At 53.6% G+C, this 19,066-nt stretch overlaps 1 protein-coding gene across 3 annotated transcripts in view; it reads right to left on the bottom strand.

The window, feature by feature from the left end:
- The window catches only part of EIPR1 (EARP complex and GARP complex interacting protein 1), a 192,774-nt gene that overhangs the window by 21,827 nt on the left and 151,881 nt on the right, over positions 1-19,066 (bottom strand). For all 3 annotated transcript variants that reach the window (XM_054476590.2, XM_054476591.2, XM_063649006.1), the window contains one exon: positions 5,957-6,056. In XM_054476590.2, the coding sequence (XP_054332565.1) occupies positions 5,957-6,056 (100 nt within the window). The remainder of the gene's footprint in view (positions 1-5,956; positions 6,057-19,066) is intronic.

Genomic DNA, 19,066 nt, shown 5'->3' with positions numbered 1-19,066 from the left:
CAGTGGCGTGATCTTGGCTCACTGCAACCTCTACCTCCCAGGTTCAAGCAATTCTCCCTGCCCCAGCCTCCTGAGTAGCTGGGATTACAGGCACGCGCCACCGCGCCTGGCTAATTTATTTTTATTTTTAGTAGAGACGGGGTTTCACCACGTTGGCCAGGCTGGCCTCGAACTCCTGATGTAAGGTGATCCACCCACCTCAACCTCCCAAAGTGCTGGGATTACAGGCGTGAGCCACCGCGCCTGGCCTAGCCCCCACTACTAAGTGAGAACATGCATAGTTTGGGTGGAGGATGGGAGGAGAGAGGACTGTAAACTCCCCATCAGTGCTGTGCTTATTACCTGGCTCATGAAATCATCTGTACACCAAACCCCTGTGACATGCAATTTATCTACATTGCAAACCTGCACATGCACCCCTGAACCTAAAATGAAAGTTTAAAAATAAGTAAATAAAATTTTAATAAAATATCAGAAATAAAAGGGCAAATGAATCCACCTATGGGCACGCTGCAGTGAACAGGAGGGTGGCTGCTGGAACCAGCAGTCAGGTTCCACACATGAAGTGCTCCACTTTAACACTAACAAAACAAGCCTCTTTCTTTCCTCTGTACCACATCTCTTCCAGTTTGGAGAACAAGAAAGATGAAAACAGAACAGGCTTTCCAAGGTGTGCTGGCAAGGAGCCACAGAACCCACCTACCGCCCACAAAGTTCCCAGCCCCTCCCCATGAGCCCTGAGATTAAGCTCGGCTTCTGCCCACTGCTCTCTTGGTCCCCAAAACACGAACGCTATTTGCATTTACAGGCACGCTGGACATGGCGTTGGCTGCAAGGACCACGCTGCTGTCGCTAGGAGTGGCCCCCAGCTTATGTTTGTTTATCTGATCCTCCTGTGGTACATTTTAAACCTCTGATTAGAAACTTTCCAATAGAAACACTGTGTTCCTGAAGCACACTCCGTTCCTTCAAAGAGGTGCTGTGTGTGTCACGCCAAGCAGATGGCACTCTAGATGGCCACCTTCAAGGAGCTCCTGCTCTCCTGCGTGAACAGAAGGCAGAGGTAGCAGTGAATCCTCATGCAAGCTTCCTTCCTGCTCCGCCACTGTCGGCTCCTTGACAGAAGCTATTTATTTCATGGTGAGTGAAAGCTGGGAAAGGCGAAGATGAATGAGCACGCACAGACACAGGGCGGCCATCCCTCTACCCTCATCGGGGTCTGTGGCCCCCATGGAACCTTCCACTCCAGGCCTCCCCTGAGTTCTGCTAATGATTATAAACGGCACGGAATTTCCAACTTAATTGCAAAAGGTAATGATGCAGTGAGCATGAGATTAGATTCACCACAGAAGGCAATATCCTCAAACAATAAAAAACATTGAGAAGCTGGGTGTGAAGATGGCTCAAATCGATAGGAAGGTTTCTGTATTAAATACCATGGTGGAGGGCCACAAAGTGACATTGACAGAACTGCTGACAGTGGATAAAAAAGGGGGAGAGAAAACTAAATTGATCTCTGCAGAAAATAAGTTACAGATTAATCACCCTACCATGAAATCCATTTGAGATGACCGAGGCTCTGAAGATGTGTTCACAGTTTGATTACAGAATAGGTCTCCAAAGTTGGGGCGAATGAGAACCTGCCGCATCCTACCGTGTAGGGTCTCCTTTCTCCCTGGCATCCTCCCTGAGACGGCGAGCACAGTAGGTGTGCAGAAGGCTCCACCCAGCTCTTCCCACACAAGGAGCGGAGCCCTCTGCCCAAGTGTCTGCACCAGGAGCGGAGCCTCTCCCCAAGTGTCTAAACTGGGAGCGGAGCCCTCTCCCCAAGTGTCTGCACCAGGAGCAGAGCCCTCTGCCCAAGTGTCTATACCAGGAATGGAGCCCTCTCCCCAAGTGTCTATACCAGGAATGGAGCCCTCTGCCCAAGTGTCTGCACCAGGAGCTGACTCCTCTGCCCAAGTGCCTACACCAGGAGCGGAGCCCTCTCCCCAAGTGTCTACACCAGGAATGGAGCCCTCTCCCCAAGTGTCTACACCAGGAGCTGAGTCCTCTGCCCAAGTGTCTACACCAGGAATGGAGCCCTCTCCCCAAGTGTCTATACCAGGAATGGAGCCCTCTGCCCAAGTGTCTGCACCAGGAGCTGAGTCCTCTGCCCAAGTGTCTACACCAGGAGCGAAGCCCTCTCCCCAAGTGTCTACACCAGGAATACAGCCCTCTGCCCAAGTGTCTATACCAGGAGCGGAGCCCTCTCCGCAAGTGTCTACACCAGGAATGGAGCCCTCTGCCCAAGTGTCTACACCAGGAGCTGAGTCCTCTGCCCAAGTGTCTACACCAGGAGCAGAGCCCTCTGCCCAAGTGTCTATACCAGGAATGGAGCCCTCTGCCCAAGTGTCTACACCAGGAGCTGAGTCCTCTGCCCAAGTGTCTACACCAGGAATGGAGCCCTCTCCCCAAGTGACTATACCAGGAATGGAGCCCTCTGCCCAAGTGTCCACACCAGGAGCTGAGTCCTCTGCCCAAGTGTCTACACCAGGAACAGAGCCTTCTGCCCAAGTGCCTATACCAGGAATGGAGCCCTCTGCCCAAGTGTCTGCACCAGGAGCTGAGTCCTCTGCCCAAGTGCCTACACCAGGAGCGGAGCCCTCTCCCCAAGTGTCTACACCAGGAATGGAACCCTCTCCCCAAGTGTCTACACCAGGAGCTGAGTCCTCTGCCCAAGTGTCTACACCAGGAATGGAGCCCTCTCCCCAAGTGTCTATACCAGGAATGGAGCCCTCTGCCCAAGTGTCTGCACCAGGAGCTGAGTCCTCTGCCCAAGTGTCTACACCAGGAGCGAAGCCCTCTCCCCAAGTGTCTACACCAGGAATACAGCCCTCTGCCCAAGTGTCTATACCAGGAGCGGAGCCCTCTCCGCAAGTGTCTACACCAGGAATGGAGCCCTCTACCCAAGTGTCTACACCAGGAGCTGAGTCCTCTGCCCAAGTGTCTACACCAGGAGCAGAGCCCTCTGCCCAAGTGTCTATACCAGGAATGGAGCCCTCTGCCCAAGTGTCTACACCAGGAGCTGAGTCCTCTGCCCAAGTGTCTACACCAGGAATGGAGCCCTCTCCCCAAGTGACTATATCAGGAATGGAGCCCTCTGCCCAAGTGTCCACACCAGGAGCTGAGTCCTCTGCCCAAGTGTCTACACCAGGAACAGAGCCTTCTGCCCAAGTGCCTATACCAGGAATGGAGCCCTCTGCCCAAGTGTCTACACCAGAGGCGGAGCCCTCTGCCCAAGTGTCTATACCAAGAATGGAGCCCTCTCCCCAACTGTCTATACCAGGAATGGAGCCCTCTGCCCAAGTGTCTACACCAGGAGCTGAGTCCTCTGCCCAAGTGTCTACACCAGGAGCTGAGCCCTCTGCCCAAGTGTCTACACCAGGAATGGAGCCGTCTCCCCAAGTGTCTATACCAGGAATGGAGCCCTCTGCCCAAGTGTCTGCACCAGGAACTGAGTCCTCTGCCCAAGTGTCTACACCAGGAGCGGAGCCCTCTCCCCAAGTGTCTACACCAGGAATGGAGCCCTCTGCCCAAGTGTCTACACCAGGAGCTGAGCCCTCTGCCCAAGTGTCTACACCAGGAATGGAGCCCTCTTCCCAAGTGTCTATACCAGGAATGGAGCCCTCTGTCCAAGTGTCTACACCAGGAGCTGAGTCCTCTGCCCAAGTGTCTACACCAGGAGCGGAGCCCTCTGCCCAAGTATCTACACCAGGAATGGAGCCCTCTGTCCAAGTGTCTACACCAGGAGCTGAGCCCTCTCCCCAAGTGTCTATACCAGGAATGGAGCCCTCTGCCCAAGTGTCTACACCAGGAGCTGAGCCCTCTGTCCAAGTGTCTACACCAGGAATGGAGCCCTCTCCCCAAGTGTCTACACTAGGAGCTGAGTCCTCTGCCCAAGTATCCACACCAGGAATGGAGCCCTCTGCCTAAGTGTCTATACCAGGAGGTGAGTCCTCTGCCCAAGTATCTACACCAGGAATGGAGCCCTCTCCCCTAGTGTCTACACCAGGAGCTGAGTCCTCTGCCCAAGTGTCTACATCAGGAGCTGAGTCCTCTGCCCAAGTATCTACACCAGGAATGGAGCCCTCTGCCCAAGTATCTACACCAGGAGCTGAGTCTTCTGCCCAAGTATCTACACCAGGAATGGAGCCCTCTGCCCAAGTGTCTACATCGGGAGCTGAGCCCTCTCCCCACGTGTCTATACTGGGAGTGGAGCCCTCTGCCCAAGTGTCTACACCGGGAGCTGGGTGCTCTGCCCAAGTGTCTCGCCCAAAGCCTACCGTGAACCTGGCATTTTAATAGGAAAGTATTTTCCTCCTTCTTCCTGGAGGTTTATAGTTATGTAGGAATGCCCTGCAAAAACACAGGGAGGGAAGGGACAAGGAAGGCATCGCCTTCTACCATGCCCAGAACTCTCTGCCAAATCTCCCAGAAGGTGGGAGATTATGAACTTGTATCCCCAGCCTGCAGGTGTGGTCCACAGGGGTCAATCTGAGGCATGAAATATCATTCGTTTCCTGTTTTATCTTAAAAGTTTGTGTGAAATTTGCATTCTACTCCAAGATATGAAGATACGCCTTATATTTAAAGTTTTTCATAAAAATAGTAATTCTCTTCCTTAAACACCATTGATGCTCTGGGTGAACACCCAACACTTAATTCCATGGTGAAGGCTGTGAGACTCCCTTTTGTCCATTCAGAGGTTTAAAGTTTTAACAGGAAACTTAATATTTTTAAGTCTTACTTCTGTGCCACTAATTAATAATGATGCATCATTATTCATACCACCTTGTCAGCCTAGAGGGGTGAGGAAAGGACTTATTAATATTCTAAGGCACCATGAGGGAGAAGAGCTAAAAAAACATGGTAGGAACAAATAAATATAAGGTGAGGCCATCACTGGAGAAATCTATCCAATGGATGCTTGCGCGATCCCTTTCACTGTGTGCAGGCAACGCAGCCCCCAAGGTATAAATGACATCGTAAGCGCTATCAGTTCAAAGTTCTTCCCTTTTCTCTTTTCTAAAGTGGTTACTTTGACATAAACAAACGCAATGAAATTATGAATGCATGTAAAAACCACATTTTAAAGGAGAAAATTTTAAGAAATCAAATATGAAAAAAATATATTAATATTTACTCTGTGAGAGACAAAGTATTCAAACGACACATATTTAAAAGCAAAACTCAACCCAAAGAAAGTGCTAAAAGTTATTTTCATAACTCATGCAAATACACTACAAGAGCTAGGCACCACTATGAAATTAAAATGTTATAATTTCTCCTACTTAAAACTATGATTTTACCCAAATATACTTTAAGAATCCATTCATCAAAAGGACAGCACGCTTGAAACAGTAGAAAATACTCCTGGGCATCCCACTCCCTCCTTCGCTCAAAGTGCAGCAAAAGGCAGATGTTTTGCAAACCACTGGGTTCTGTGTCATATCTCACAAGCCCTGAGTGACATCTAAACGGCTTTCACCTGAAAGACCCCATCAGTCAGTTCTTTGATTGATGATTCAGTCTGTTCATTAACTAAGGTCAAAATTCTAAACTGTTGTGAATCAAGAACTATATTCTGAATTTAGCCCAAAGGTCCCATTTATTAATTTTTTTATTTTTTTATTACACTTTAAGTTCTAGGGTACATGTGCACAATATGCAGGTTTGTTACATATGTATACATGTGTCATGTTGGTGTGCTGCACCCATTAACTCATCATTTACATTAGGTATATCTCCTAATGCTTTCCCTCCCGCTCCCCCACCCCACGACAGGCCCCAGTGTGTGATGTTCCCCACCCTGTGTCCAAGTGATCTCATTGTTGAATTCCCACCTATGAGTGAGAACATGCGGTGTTCGGTTTAAAAATACAAAAACAAACGCTGTGTTGTTCCTTTTACTTACCACAGCCTGGCTTGAGCTTTCCTGTAAATCCCACAGCAGGATATGGTTATCGGCCAATGAAATGATTTTCTTCCCATCTCCCATTGGTTCCCACACGACACTAAGAGAAAGAGAAGTACCAAATGTTAACACAAAGATTTGAGATACCCAGGCTGGTAGCTAAGAGCTGTGATACACATTCTTCATGACGCAGGAACTCTCTTCTGGCCTGTAGTTACTAGAGTATTTTTTACATTGTCATCCGGCAATGCCTGACAACACTGTTGTCTCACTGTTATGGACTGAATTGTGCCCCCCTCCCCAGATTCATGTGTGGAAGTCCTAGCCCCCCACCTGGTGTGACGCTGCAGATGTTCCTCAATGTGCACGGGGGCTATGTCCTCACATCCATCGTAAGTTTAAAATACCATGAGCTGAAAATGCAGTGGATGCACCTAACCCACTCATCGTCAGAGCCAGCCTAACCTACCTTAAACACCCTCACAACACTCACATCAGCCTACAGCTGGGAAAATCATCTAACACAAGACCTACTTTATAAGAAAGTGCTGAATATCTCATGCAGCGTATTGGATATCACACTGAAAGTGAACGGTAGAATGGTTGTATGGGACTCGAAATGCATAGTGCTTCTATGCCACTGTAAAGTCGAGAGGCCATAAGTCAGGGACTGTCTGTACTTGAAATGGAGCCTTTGGGAGGTGATTAGGGTTAGAGGAGGTCATGTGGGTGGGGCCCTCGCAATGGGATTCATGCACTTAGAAGAAGAGACCTGGAGGGCCGGCTTCCTCTGTCTCTCTCCATCACGTGAGGACACAGCGGGAAGGCAGCTGTCTACACATCAGTAAGACAGCCCTCACCAGGAAATGAATCAGCCAACACCTTGATCCTGGACTTCCCACCCCAGGAACACATTTTCATGTTGACACCACCCAGCGTGTGGTGCTTTTTATGGCAGCCTAAGCTAAGACACTCACCAAAGTGGGCTTCATCAGTAACTAAGGAATGGACAATGACCAGCAGTGGCCAATGAGATGTGAGGGAGGCCTGTGGGGGCTGGAGGGTGGAGAGCCTTAGGGAGGCAAAGAGGAGAAGGTGATTTGCACAGGATGCCCACATCCTTTGTAGCGATGTCCTTAGGCACTCAAGGATAACGGCAAAGTACTGGACGAGATGGGAGGACAGAGCTTAGAGCAGGGCAGAGGAGCTGCCACCGGCCACACCAGGCTCAGGGGTGATGTGAGGCCATTTCCTAATGTTTGAGCCAATTGGAGCCACAGTTTCCCATCATCTGCAGCCAAAGCCATCCTAAATGATACTATGCATATTCAGTTACTCAGCAAAGACCAAAATCCTCTCACCTCTGCGATAAAGCCATAAAGAGACCAAGAATTTTTCAACGTGGTCGCAAATATGGATGTCTGTTTTCTCTGGTGAAATTCTTAAATGCTTATTTACAAAGAAGGGAATTTCATTCCATGTGCTTTAACGTGTGAGTAATTAAAGGCATCAATAAGGTACTACACTACTTCTTTTTAAACAGAACACAATATGGATTGATTGCGGGCACCCTCAAGCATACCTCCCTTACACCATCATCTCAAGACTGTCCATGGAGCGATTATTACTTGTAATCACAACATTAACATCATTCAAAACCACAATCTCTTTCTCATTTATAGTTTAAGGAACACACAGAAAGCTCATAGTACTCTGATCAAAGGCACATCACGCCTATATTAGACCAAGAGTTTATTGTATCTTATCTAATCATAATCATAATAAACACATAATATGTAGTAAACAAGACCAAAACTCTAAAGCTAGGATGCTGAAAAACCTGCTCCAAAACCCACTGCTCCTGTCCAGTTAAGACAATGGCTGACTCTAATGGTGAAGATACTTGTTTGGAGCAAAATGATCACACTTCTCTCCATAGCCCAGTTACTGCAGGTAAACATAGGTAGAGTCAGGACAGCTTGACAGTGAATTCCAAGGAACAAATGCAATGCAGGGAGAGAAGGATGCAACGGGCAGCCCACAGATCTCATGCTGGTGGAGTAATGCACTTACCCTGTGTGGGACATTTTCTATATGACAGGCAGTAAATTTCCATGGATTCATAAGCTCCCCAGCAGATCTCACTTATAACTTATGTGTGCTTTGCACCAAAAAACAAGTAAGCAAAAGGCTGGAGCAAGGAGTATCCGTGTGGCCTATGCCAACAATGCAGTGACAGTGACTTCTCAGCATGGTACCAGCAAGACACAGTCTACATCAGCACCAAGACACTTGGGGTTTTAGTAAAAGCTCCAGAAAGGCAGAGATTCCCTTCCCAACTAACTCACACATCGCAGGATGAGAACTAGCCAATCTGATGTCACAGACTACTTAATTATGAATCAAAGCTAAGAGCTTGTAAGTTATCCACACTTTCCCATAGACCAATTTTAATAATGCACAAACACTAATCTTGACTACCTCCTTTAGTGCCATAAATATTTGACTACAGTGTCTCTAAACAGATTAAAGGTGTCTGAATCACACACACCACCTATTAAAACTCTTCTATGTTCCCCACAATGACCGGCAACCTTTGGGGCACACACTTAATACCTGTTGATGAATTCTAAGTAAGAGTGAAGAATTCCAGGTAAGAGGGAAGATGTCATATTAACAAATGAGACTATTTTAAAATAAATTTAGTTATAAACGTTACTACATTTGGATTTGGAAAACAGTCAACAACTCTAGAATGAGGAAATGTTTTAGAGGCCTCTGAACAACTTTGAAGCTTCGAACACTGTGTTTCAAAGAGCAGCATCCTTAAGCCCTTCCTCAGAAGACACGTGTGCCCTTTCAACTGCCCACAGTCCCAGCCTGTGTCATCATCTGGTTTCTAAATCCAGAACAGAACAAAATTATGGGTGAGGAGGGAAAAGGGGTGGCTCTAAACAGAAATGTAGGTGATTCAGCAAGCTATAAAAGATGATTAATTCAGAGCAAAATAGATTGGGGGGAAGGAAGTGAAAATACAGGAATTAATAAGACCCCATAACCTAGAGCAGTTCATTCTGGATGGAATCTGAAACACTAGCATGTACTCACAAAGCTGTAAGAGCAACACTATATTACAGTTTGTGTAAGGAGCTATTCTTAGTCACTGCCAAGAATCACTGGGGTTTACCTGCAGTAAGCTCTAGCTAAAAAGTAGCAAACATCAAAATACGTTTTGAAAAGTTTTCATCTAAATGTTTTAAGTTTGATGTTTAACTTCAATAAACATAGGTGCTTAATAAAACTCAAGAAAGTAACCCCATACAATTGCAATTTGTCAATTAATAAATAAAAACATTAAAAAGAATAACCCTAAATATTTCGCATAGCTTTTAATCCAAATTTTTTTAAAAATTCAGTTAAACTCATGTAAAAGCACTGTACAAAGAGGTGTATGTTATATCCCACTCTAGATTAGTGGAGAAGCCGAAGCCACCCTCTGTGAAGCAACACGCTCCATAGAGAGAGGCAGACACCAGTATCACAGGTCAAATCTGATGGCAGATATTCAGAAATCACATATCACAAAAAGGCTGCAGCCAGCAAGACCCCGCACGGTACCAGTCTGACATACCACTTCCTGGGCCCCACCCGAGAATCTTCAGAGGCCCCACTGGCAACCCTGATACACCCCACAGAGTGCGAGTGTCACCTCAGCTGAGAAACCCCCATGGCCACTCCCAGGCAGTAAGGCAGGTTTCACTCCTCAACCCCTCATAAGCAATGCTAAATACACGTGAGTCAGGGACACACGCAGCATGGCCCTGGTATACTCTAGAGCATTCACAGTGAGTCAGGTGCACACCCAACACGGCCCCGGTACGCTCTAGAGCATTCACAGTGAGTCAGGTGCACACCCAGCACGGCCCCGGTACGCTCTAGAGCATTCACAGTGCGTCAGGTGCACACCCAGCACGGCCCCGGTACGCTCTAGAGCATTCACAGTGAGTCAGGTGCACACCCAGCACGGCCCTGGTACGCTCTAGAGCATTCACAGTGCGTCAGGTGCACACCCAGCACGGCCCTGGTACGCTCTAGAGCATTCACAGTGCATCAGGTGCACACCCAGCACGGCCCTGGTACGCTCTAGAGCATTCACAGTGCGTCAGGTGCACACCCAGCACGGCCCTGGTACGCTCTAGAGCATTCACAGTGCGTCAGGTGCACACCCAGCACGGCCCTGGTACGCTCTAGAGCATTCACAGTGCGTCAGGTGCACACCCAGCACGGCCCTGGTACGCTCTAGAGCATTCACAGTGCGTCAGGTGCACACCCAGCACGGCCCTGGTACGCTCTAGAGCATTCACAGTGCGTCAGGTGCACACCCAGCACGGCCCTGGTACGCTCTAGAGCATTCACAGTGCGTCAGGTGCACACCCAGCACGGCCCTGGTACGCTCTAGAGCATTCACAGTGCGTCAGGTGCGCACCCAGCACGGCCCTGGTACGCTCTAGAGCATTCACAGTGCGTCAGGTGCGCACCCAGCACGGCCCTGGTACGCTCTAGAGCATTCACAGTGCGTCAGGTGCGCACCCAGCACGGCCCTGGTACGCTCTAGAGCATTCACAGTGCGTCAGGTGCGCACCCAGCACGGCCCTGGTACGCTCTAGACCATTCACAGTGCGTCAGGTGCGCACCCAGCACGGCCCTGGTACGCTCTAGACCATTCACAGTGCGTCAGGTGCGCACCCAGCATGGCTCTGCTACGCTCTAGAGCATTCACAGTGCGTCAGGTGCGCACCCAGCACGGCTCTGGTACGCTCTAGAGCATTCACAGTGAGTCAGGTGCACATGTGCATGATGGCCGTGGTACATTCTAGAGCATTTATAGAGTCAGGTGCACACACACACAATGACCATGGTACACTCTAGAGCATTCACAGTGAGTTGAGGACACTGCACAAAATCGCTGTTTGTGCATGTGTACATTTTAAAGCATTTATAGTCAGGTGCACACACACGATGACCATGGTACACTCTTAGAGCATTCACACTGAGTCAGGAACACACGCACACAATGGCCGAGGCGCACTCTAGAACATTCACAGTGAGTCCGGAACACACGCACACAATGGCCGAGGCACACTCTACAACATTCACAGTGAGTCCGGAACACACGCACACAATGGCCGAGGCGCACTCTAGAACATTCACAGTGAGTCCGGAACACACGCACACAATGGCCGAGGCGCACTCTAGAGCATTCACAGTGAGTCCGGAACACACGCACACAATGGCCGAGGCGCACTCTAGAGCATTCACAGGGAGTCCGGAACACACGCACACAATGGCCGAGGCGCACTCTAGAGCATTCACAGGGAGTCCGGAACACACGCACACAATGGCCGAGGCGCACTCTAGAGCATTCACAGGGAGTCCGGAACACACGCACACAATGGCCGAGGCGCACTCTAGAGCATTCACAGGGAGTCCGGAACACACGCACACAATGGCCGAGGCGCACTCTAGAGCATTCACAGGGAGTCCGGAACACACGCACACAATGGCCGAGGCGCACTCTAGAGCATTCACAGGGAGTCCGGAACACACGCACACAATGGCCGAGGCGCACTCTAGTGCATTCACAGGGAGTGCGGAACACACGCACACAATGGCCGAGGCGCACTCTAGTGCATTCACAGGGAGTCCGGAACACACGCACACAATGGCCGAGGTGCACTCTAGAGCATTCACAGTGCGTCCGGAACACACGCACACAATGGCCGAGGTGCACTCTAGAGCATTCACAGTGCGTCCGGAACACACGCACACAATGGCCGAGGTGCACTCTAGAGCATTCACAGTGCGTCCGGAACACACGCACACAATGGCCGAGGTGCACTCTAGAGCATTCACAGTGCGTCCGGAACACACGCACACAATGGCCGAGGTGCACTCTAGAGCATTCACAGTGCGTCCGGAACACACGCACACAATGGCCGAGGTGCACTCTAGAGCATTCACAGTGCGTCCGGAACACACGCACACAATGGCCGAGGTGCACTCTAGAGCATTCACAGTGCGTCCGGAACACACGCACACAATGGCCGAGGTGCACTCTAGAGCATTCACAGTGCGTCCGGAACACACGCACACAATGGCCGAGGTGCACTCTAGAGCATTCACAGTGCGTCCGGAACACGTGCACACAATGGCCGAGGTACACTCTAGAGCATTCACAGTGCGTCCGGAACACGTGCACACAATGGCCGAGGTACACTCTAGAGCATTCACAGTGAGTCCGGAACACACACACACAATGGCCGAGGTACACTCTAGAGCATTCACAGTGAGTCTGGAACACACACACACAATGGCTGAGGTACACTCTAGAGCATTCACAGTGAGTCTGGAACACACACACACAATGGCCGAGGTACACTCTAGAGCATTCACAGTGAGTCCGGAACACACGCACACAATGGCCGAGGTACACTCTAGAGCATTCACACTGAGTCCGGAACACACGCACACAATGGCCAGCCGAGGTACACTCTAGAGCATTCACACTGAGTCTGGAACACACACACACAATGGCCAAGGTACACTCTAGAGCATTCACAGTGCGTCCGGAACACGTGCACACAATGGCCAAGGTACACTCTAGAGCATTCACAGTGAGTCCGGAACACACACACACAATGGCCAAGGTACACTCTAGAGCATTCACAGTGAGTCTGGAACACACACACACAATGGCTGAGGTACACTCTAGAGCATTCACAGTGAGTCTGGAACACACACACACAATGGCTGAGGTACACTCTAGAGCATTCACCGTCAGTTAAGGACACATGCACACAACGGCCATGGGTACATTTTAGAGCATTTATAGTCAGGTGCACATGCACACGATGACCAGGGTACACTCTAGAACATTCACAGTGAGCCTGGAACACACGCACACAATGGCCGAGGTACACTCTAGAGCATTCACAGTCAGTTGAGGACACAAGCACACAATGGCCATGGGTACATTTTAGAGCATTTGTAGTCAGGTGCACACGCACACGATGACTGTGGTACACTCTAGAACATTCACAGTGAGTCAGGAACACACGCACACAATGGCCGAGGCACACTCTAGAACACTGAGTCCGGAACACACGCACACAATGGCCGAGGCGCACCCTAGAGCATCCACAGTGGGTCCGGCACACACGCACACAATGGCCGAGGCGCACCCTAGAGCATCCACAGTGGGTCCGGCACACACGCACACAATGGCCGAGGCGCACCCTAGAGCATCCACAGTGGGTCCGGCACGCACGCACACAATGGCCGAGGCGCACCCTAGAGCATCCACAGTGGGTCCGGCACGCACGCACACAATGGCCGAGGCGCACCCTAGAGCATCCACAGTGGGTCCGGCACGCACGCACACAATGGCCGAGGCGCACCCTAGAGCATCCACAGTGGGTCCGGCACGCACGCACACAATGGCCGAGGCGCACCCTAGAGCATCCACGGGGAGTCCGGCACGCACGCACACCATGGCCGAGGCGCACCCTAGAGCATCCACGGGGAGTCCGGCACGCACGCACACCATGGCCGAGGCGCACCCTAGAGCATCCACGGGGAGTCCGGCACGCACGCACACCATGGCCGAGGCTCACCCTAGAGCATCCACGGGGGGTCCGGCACGCACGCACACCATGGCCGAGGCGCACCCTAGAGCATCCACGGGGGGTCCGGCACACACGCACACCATGGCCGAGGCGCACCCTAGAGCATCCACGGGGAGTCCGGAACACACGCACACCATGGCCGAGGCTCACCCTAGAGCATCCACGGGGAGTCCGGAACGCACGCACACAATGGCCGAGGCGCACTCTAGAGCATTCACAGGGAGTCAGGAACACACGCACACAACGGCCAGCCGAGGCGCACCCTAGAGCATCCACAGTGGGTCCGGCACACACGCACACAATGGCCGAGGCGCACCCTAGAGCATCCACAGTGGGTCCGGCACACGCGCACACAATGGCCGAGGCGCACCCTAGAGCATCCACGGGGAGTCCGGCACGCACGCACACAATGGCCGAGGCGCACCCTAGAGCATCCACGGGGAGTCCGGCACGCACGCACACCATGGCCGAGGCTCACCCTAGAGCATCCACGGGGAGTCCGGAACGCACGCACACAATGGCCGAGGTACACTCTAGAGCATGCACAGTGAGTCTGGAACACACACACACAATGGCCGAGGCGCACTCTAGAGCATTCAAAGGGAGTCAGGAACACACGCACACAACGGCCAGCCGAGGCGCACCCTAGAGCATCCACAGTGGGTCCGGCACACACGCACACAATGGCCGAGGCGCACCCTAGAGCATCCACGGGGAGTCCGGCACGCACGCACACAATGGCCGAGGCGCACCCTAGAGCATCCACGGGGAGTACGGCACGCACGCACACCATGGCCGAGGCTCACCCTAGAGCATCCACACTGAGTCCGGAACGTACGCACACAATGGCCGAGGTACACTCTAGAGCCTGCACAGTGAGTCTGGAACACACACAACGGCCGGCCGAGGCGCACTCTAGAGCATTCACAGGGAGTCCGGAACACACGCACACAACGGCCAGCCGAGGCGCACTCTAGAGCATTCACAGGGAGTCCGGAACACACGCACACAATGGCCGAGGCGCACTCTAGAGCATTCACACGGAGTCCGGAACACACGCACACAATGGCCGAGGCGCACTCTAGAGCATTCACACGGAGTCCGGAACACACGCACACAATGGCCGAGGCGCACTCTAGAGCATTCACACGGAGTCCGGAACACACGCACACAATGGCCGAGGCGCACTCTAGAGCATTCACAGGGAGTCCGGAACACACGCACACAATGGCCGAGGCGCACTCTAGAGCATTCACAGGGAGTCCGGAACACACGCACACAATGGCCGAGGCGCACTCTAGAGCATTCACAGGGAGTCCGGAACACACGCACACAATGGCCGAGGCGCACTCTAGAGCATTCACAGGGAGTCCGGAACACACGCACACAATGGCCGAGGCGCACTCTAGAGCATTCACAGTGCGTCCGGAACACACGCACACAATGGCCGAGGCGCACTCTAGAGCATTCACAGTGCGTCCGGAACACACGCACACAATGGCCGAGGCGCACTCTAGAGCATTCACAGTGCGTCCGGAACACACGCACACAATGGCCGAGGCGCACTCTAGAGCATTCACAGGGAGTCCGGAACACACGCACACAATGGCCGAGGCGCACTCTAGAGCATTCACAGGGAGTCCGGAACACACGCACACAATGGCCGAGGCGCACTCTAGAGCATTCACAGGGAGTCCGGAACACACGCAGACAATGGCCGAGGCGCACTCTAGAGCATTCACAGGGAGTCCGGAACACACGCAGACAATGGCCGAGGCGCACTCTAGAGCATTCACAGGGAGTCCGGAACACACGCACACAATGGCCGAGGCGCACTCTAGAGCATTCACAGGGAGTCCGGAACACACGCACACAATGGCCGAGGCGCACTCTAGAGCATTCACAGGGAGTCCGGAACACACGCACACAATGGCCGAGGCGCACTCTAGAGCATTCACAGGGAGTCCGGAACACACGCACACAATGGCCGAGGCGCACTCTAGAGCATTCACAGGGAGTCCGGAACACACGCACACAATGGCCGAGGCGCACTCTAGAGCATTCACAGGGAGTCCGGAACACACGCACACAATGGCCGAGGCGCACTCTAGAGCATTCACAGGGAGTCCGGAACACACGCACACAATGGCCGAGGCGCACTCTAGAGCATTCACACGGAGTCCGGAACACACGCACACAATGGCCGAGGTGCACTCTAGAACATTCACAGTGCGTCCGGAACACACGCACACAATGGCCGAGGTGCACTCTAGAGCATTCACACTGAGTCCGGCACACACGCACACAATGGCCGAGGCGCACTCTAGAGCATTCACAGGGAGTCGGGAACACACGCACACAATGGCCGAGGCGCACTCTAGAACATTCACAGGGAGTCCGGAACACACGCACACAATGGCCGAGGCGCACTCTAGAGCATTCACAGGGAGTCAGGAACACACGCACACAACGGCCAGCCGAGGCGCACCCTAGAGCATCCACAGTGGGTCCGGCACACACGCACACAATGGCTGAGGCGCACCCTAGAGCATCCACGGGGAGTCCGGCACGCACGCACACAATGGCCGAGGCGCACCCTAGAGCATCCACGGGGAGTCCGGCACGCACGCACACCATGGCCGAGGCTCACCCTAGAGCATCCACGGGGAGTCCGGAACGCACGCACACAATGGCCGAGGCGCACTCTAGAGCATCCACGGGGAGTCCGGAACGCACGCACACAATGGCCGAGGCGCACTCTAGAGCATTCACAGTGAGTCAGGAACACACGCACACAACGGCCAGCCGATGCGCACTCTAGAACATTCACAGGGAGTCTGGAACACACGCACACAATGGCCGAGGCGCACTCTAGAGCATTCACAGGGAGGCCGGAACACACGCACACAACGGCCGAGGCGCACTCTAGAGCATTCACAGGGAGGCCGGAACACACGCACACAATGGCCGAGGTGCACTCTAGAGCATTCACAGGGAGGCCGGAACACACGCACACAATGGCCGAGGTACACTCTAGAGCATTCACACTGAGTCCGGAACACACGCACACCATGACCGAGGTACACTCTAGAGCATTCACACTGAGTCCGGAACACAGGCACACCATGGCCGAGGCGCACTCTAGAGCATTCACACGGAGTCCGGAACACACGCACACCATGGCCGAGGCGCACCCTAGAGCATCCACGGGGAGTCCGGAACACACGCACACCATGGCCGAGGCGCACCCTAGAGCATCCACGGGGAGTCCGGAACACACGCACACCATGGCCGAGGCGCACCCTAGAGCATCCACGGGGAGTCCGGAACACACGCACACAATGGCCGAGGCGCACCCTAGAGCATCCACGGGGAGTCCGGAACACACGCACACAATGGCCGAGGCGCACCCTAGAGCATCCACGGGGAGTCCGGAACACACGCACACAATGGCCGAGGCGCACCCTAGAGCATCCACGGGGAGTCCGGAACACACGCACACAATGGCCGAGGCGCACCCTAGAGCATCCACGGGGAGTCCGGAACACACGCACACAATGGCCGAGGCGCACCCTAGAGCATCCACGGGGAGTCCGGAACACACGCACACAATGGCCGAGGCGCACCCTAGAGCATCCACGGGGAGTCCGGAACACACGCACACAATGGCCGAGGCGCACCCTAGAGCATCCACGGGGAGTCCGGAACACACGCACACAATGGCCGAGGCGCACCCTAGAGCATCCACGGGGAGTCCGGAACACACGCACACAATGGCCGAGGCGCACCCTAGAGCATCCACGGGGAGTCCGGAACACACGCACACAATGGCCGAGGCGCACCCTAGAGCATTCACACTGAGTCCGGAACACACGCACACAATGGCCGAGGCGCACTCTAGAGCATCCACACGGAGTCCGGAACACACGCACACAACGGCCGGCCGAGGCGCACCCTAGAGCATCCACACGGAGTCCGGAACACACGCACACAACGGCCGAGGCGCACCCTAGAGCATCCACACGGAGTCCGGAACACACGCACACAATGGCCGAGGCGCACCCTAGAGCATCCACAGGGAGTCCGGAACACACGCACACAATGGCCGAGGCGCACCCCAGAGCATCCACAGGGAGTCCGGAACACACGCACACAATGGCCGAGGCGCACCCCAGAGCATCCACAGGGAGTCCGGAACACACGCACACAATGGCCGAGGCGCACCCCAGAGCATCCACAGGGAGTCCGGAACACACGCACACAATGGCCGAGGCGCACCCCAGAGCATCCACAGGGAGTCCGGAACACACGCACACAATGGCCGAGGCGCACCCCAGAGCATCCACAGGGAGTCCGGAACACACGCACACAATGGCCGAGGCGCACCCCAGAGCATCCACAGGGAGTCCGGAACACACGCACACAATGGCCGAGGCGCACCCCAGAGCATCCACAGGGAGTCCGGAACACACGCACACAATGGCCGAGGCGCACCCTAGAGCATCCACAGGGAGTCCGGAACACACGCACACAATGGCCGAGGCGCACCCTAGAGCATCCACAGGGAGTCCGGAACACACGCACACAATGGCCGAGGCGCACCCTAGAGCATCCACAGGGAGTCCGGAACACACGCACACAATGGCCGAGGCGCACCCTAGAGCATCCACAGGGAGTCCGGAACACACGCACACAATGGCCGAGGCGCACCCTAGAGCATCCACAGGGAGTCCGGAACACACGCACACAATGGCCGAGGCGCACCCTAGAGCATCCACAGGGAGTCCGGAACACACGCACACAATGGCCGAGGCGCACCCTAGAGCATCCACAGGGAGTCCGGAACACACGCACACAATGGCCGAGGCGCACCCTAGAGCATCCACACGGAGTCAGGAACACACGCACACAATGGCCGAGGCGCACCCTAGAGCATCCACAGTGAGTCAGGAACACACGCACACAATGGCCGAGGCGCACCCTAGAGCATCCACAGGGAGTCCGGAACACACGCACACAATGGCCGAGGCGCACCCTAGAGCATCCACAGGGAGTCCGGAACACACGCACACAATGGCCGAGGCGCACCCTAGAGCATCCACACGGAGTCCGGAACACACGCACACAATGGCCGAGGCGCACCCTAGAGCATCCACAGGGAGTCCGGAACACACGCACACAATGGCCGAGGCGCACTCTAGAGCATTCACACTGAGTCAGGAACACACGCACACAATGGCCGAGGCGCACTCTAGAGCATTCACACTGAGTCAGGAACACACGCACACAATGGCCGAGGCGCACTCTAGAGCATTCACACTGAGTCCGGAACACACGCACACAATGGCCGAGGCGCACTCTAGAGCATTCACACTGAGTCAGGAACACACGCACACAATGGCCGAGGCGCACCCTAGAGCATTCA

The sequence above is a fragment of the Pongo pygmaeus genome, chromosome 12, assembly GCF_028885625.2.
Source record: "Pongo pygmaeus isolate AG05252 chromosome 12, NHGRI_mPonPyg2-v2.0_pri, whole genome shotgun sequence".
Classification (NCBI taxonomy): domain Eukaryota; kingdom Metazoa; phylum Chordata; class Mammalia; order Primates; family Hominidae; genus Pongo; species Pongo pygmaeus.
Note: the sequence above shows the minus strand (reverse complement) of the source record. Positions and strands in the feature narration are given on the sequence as shown.